Source organism: Terrapene carolina, unplaced genomic scaffold, assembly GCF_002925995.2.
Source record: "Terrapene carolina triunguis isolate 2854851 unplaced genomic scaffold, T_m_triunguis-2.0 Scaffold66, whole genome shotgun sequence".
Lineage (NCBI taxonomy): Eukaryota > Metazoa > Chordata > Testudines > Emydidae > Terrapene > Terrapene triunguis.
The window spans coordinates 91,670,787-91,674,660 of NW_020664417.1; the positions used below are offsets into that span (position 1 = coordinate 91,670,787).

Below are 3,874 nucleotides of genomic sequence, written 5' to 3' on the forward strand. Positions count from 1 at the left end.
TAATGTAAATGGGGAAAGAGGGGGGGGGGAGGTTCCAGGGAATTTTTTTTCGACAGACAAAAGACTATATATATATATATATATATATATATATATATATATATACACACACACACACACACAATATAAATTTTAAACAATTCAATACTGTACACAGCAATGATGATTGTGAAGCTTGGTTGAGGTGGTGGAGTCAGAGGGTGGGATATTTCCCAGGGAATGCCTTTCTGTGAAATGATGAACTAGCATGCGGCTGAGCCCTCAGGGGTTAACACCCCCTTCCCCCGCCCTCGCACAGCAAGCAGGAGGCTCCCGCGAGCAGCTCCAAGGCAGAGGGCAGGAGCAGCACATGGCGGTGGGGGGAGGGACAGCTGAACTGCCCGGCAATTGATAGCCTGCTAGATGGCTGCCACACAGGGAACTTAGGGGAGCTGATAGGGGGCTGCCGGTCACCCTAGTTCCAAATGCCCACCAGCTAGCTCCAACGGGCTGCTCTTTCTGAAAGCTGTGGACAAAGCAAGCGGCCACCAAAGAATGGTATAAGGAAGCAATTGCGCAACTTTAAACAAGCAAGTTCTCAAATTGATCAGCAATGTAACAATGTTAACCAGGACGACGTTAAGTGAGGAGTTACTGTATTTTCCTTTTGCCACACTCTAATTTTTCAGAATGTCTCCAACTGTAGAAAAGTTAGAGAACAACAGAGGGAAAAGAGAAATTAACTGTGCCACTTGGTAAGGTTCTCAAACTCAAGGACACATTCAAAAGTGGCTGAGTGATCACATTACAGTATAATGTCAGGAGTAACACAAATTCCAGCCCAAGGGCTATTGAATGGTGAGGGGTCAAGGAATGACAGGAAAGAATTGGTTGGAGGAGTGAGGGAGCCGAATCTGCCCTGTAAGGGGCAGCAGTTCCACAGGACTGGTCTGTGCTGAAAAGTTACACCAGCATAGCTACGTTCCTCAGGGGTGTGAACAATCCACATCCCGGAGAGACATAGTTAACTCAACCGAACCACCCACGTGGACAGCGTTAGGTGCACAGATACTGTGATGTGCAGGATGCAGCTGGAACACCAGAGGAACAGAAACTGCAGAAACTCGGGCTGTGTCTTCACTAGAAATGCTGCAGCTGTGCCACTGTAGTGCTAAGCATTAAGTAGCCACTCACTACAGTGAGAGGAGGCTGAAGAGAGCAGGGAGGTTTTTGTGCTGGTCTGTATCACTGTGTGAGAGGGTAGCTGTTATGCTGCTGACAGTAATAATCTCCAGCATCATCAGCTTCTACCCGGCTGATTTTAAAAGTGAAGTCAGTGCCAGACCCACTGCCACTGAACCGGTCTGGGATCCCAGAGGGACGAGAGTTAGTGCTGTAGATAAGAAGTTTAGGAGCTTGTCCTAGTTTCTGCTGGTGCAAAGCCATGTAGCTGCTAGCACTGGAACTGGCTTTGCAGTTGATAGTGACGGTGTCTCCTAGTGACACTGAGAGGAATTCTGGAGTCTGAGTCACAAGGATGTCTCCTCTGGATCCTGCATGGAGAGCAACATTAAAATAAAGGAACATAAAGTCAGTGTAAATCAAATACAGTTTAACAAAGGGATGAGGCAATGTTAGTGTCTTATTCTTCTTTTAAAAGTGTAGCTATATTCATACCTTCTGACACTCCTTATAATTAAGAGCTATTGTGGTCTCAAGAAACAAACTCACTCGTCTATTTAATGTGATTTAGAACATGTCTGTCACTGGCAGTCAGGGATTTAAGAGCCATGGTCCTCGTTACCTACATCTTGGTAACAAATTATTTTAAGTTAACCTCTCCCCTGTTGCTTTCCTTACCCTGAATCCAGAGCACAGAGAGGCAGAGAAGTTGGATTTGTGAGATCATCTTGATGCTTCTAGACTGAAAGAGACTGAGCTGAGGAACATAAACCATTAACTTGTAACATTTATATCTGCCCCAGCTAAGGAACATAAAGCATTAACCTGTAACATTTATATCTGCTCTGTAGAGCAGGGAAATGTCACTCGGGTGGAAATATGCAAAATATCTCTATGTAAATATGCATGCCCTGTGGCCCAGTGCGGAGACTGCAGGGAAGGAGCAAATACCATTTAATGGCAGTGAGAGTTGCAGACAAGGATCAGTGCGGTACATGGCTCTTCTATTTTATGCCTCTGAGTCTTCTCTCTCTTAGCATCAGTTTTAAACAGTGTAATGTGATTGCCTTCAATGGAGTTCTGATCTGCACTGGTGTCCATGAGATTAAGCTTTAGTTTGCCCATATGCTGAGTGTCCTCCTATGTCTGTGTCACTGATCACTTGGAACCATCTTGATTTATATTCAGTGTTTATATTCTTCAGTTCATAGGGATTTTCAGGGGGAAGCAGGGAGGCTTTGCTTTATGGCTAGAATTTCTTAGCTGTTGACTACACAACAATAAAAAGTGTATTTTACAAATGTCAGCGATCACATTTTACAAGTCTCATGGAGACAGGGAAAGTTGTAATGTAGCGGGGAGCCTATGGTTCATTTTGACCAGTTAACCTGTGTTGTTACAGTATATAGTGTAGTGACAATTTTGAATTCCAAGGTGGCTATAGATTTGTCCCCATATAATGCATGTCATGCAGATGTCTTTTACACCATTTTCCTAGTAGTCTACAGAAATCCTGTTGTGAATAACACCTGGTTTCTCTGTTGGGTAGGATCATGATGAGTCGTTATTGATAAATTGTAGGACATTTATCCTCTATGTAAACTTCTCCAAAAGGTGCGAGGATTATATCATGTCAGTGGGAAATTACACGTAACTATTAAGAACAGACAGACATTAAAAGTAGAAGGGAAACTGCTGACTGTAATGTAGTGAATCACTGGGTATGTGAGGGTGAGAGCTCTATGGCCAAGTGGGAGAACTGGACTGTTGGGTGAAGCGTCCAAAGTCTGAGAGACAGGGGGCTACTGTGTGTGACAGCAACAGTTAAACTGAACCTGTGACTGTTCAGAAAGCAGCTGTTGCATCGAGCAATAGAAACTCCAGAGAGCAGGCAGGTTTTTGTACTGCTCCGTATCACTGTGTGAGAGGGGTGCCGTAATAATGCTGACAGTAATAATCTCCAGCATCGTCCCCTTCAACTCGGCTGATTGTAAATGTGAAGTCGGTGCCAGACCCACTGCCGCTGAACCGGTCTGGGATCCCAGAGGGACGGGTGGAAGCGCTGCGGATAAGGAGCTTAGGAGCTTGTCCTGATTTCTGTTGGTACCAGGCCATGTTGCTACTAGCACTGGAACTGGCTTTGCAGTTGATAGTGACTCTGTCTCCTGGAGATACCAACAGCAGTTCTGGAGTCTGAGTCATGAGAATGTCCCCACTGGAGTCTGCATAAAATAATCAGAATATAAGACTGTTCAAATGAATTAATGTCTAACAGAAGGAAACTGCATTTTTTAATTTTTCCAATATTCTTTTCAAACAAGTTGTTAATGTTTACCCTTTTTCTGATCTTACCCTGTATCCAAAGTACAAGGAGCCAAATCAGCTGAGTCTGTGAGATCATCTTGATATTTCTGGACTGACATACGTGAAGAGTTAAACCCTAACATTTATATACGACACTCAGAGCATGGAAATGGCACCAGGGTGGTAATAGGCAAAAGAGCTCTATGTAAATGTGCATTTCCTGTGCCCCAGTACAGAGATTGCAGAGGGGCTGTGCACATTAAATCCCATTTAATTATAGAGAAAGTTGCATTCAGAAAACAAGGATAAGGCTCAATTTGTGTGTTAGCTCAATATCCAGCATTTGTGTTGCTGGTAGCATGTAACCCTTGCTTGGGATCAGGGATATTTCTTTGCTAGAGACTTTGGA

General features: G+C 44.0%; 1 gene segment (V, D, J or C); it reads right to left on the bottom strand.

The window, feature by feature from the left end:
* Window positions 1-3,075: 3,075 nt before the first annotated feature.
* LOC115271153 lies at window positions 3,076-3,562 on the bottom strand. The segment is given in 2 exon segments: window positions 3,076-3,383; window positions 3,514-3,562. Coding segments are annotated over 2 exon segments (357 nt in total).
* Between the last annotated feature and the right edge of the window lie 312 nt (window positions 3,563-3,874).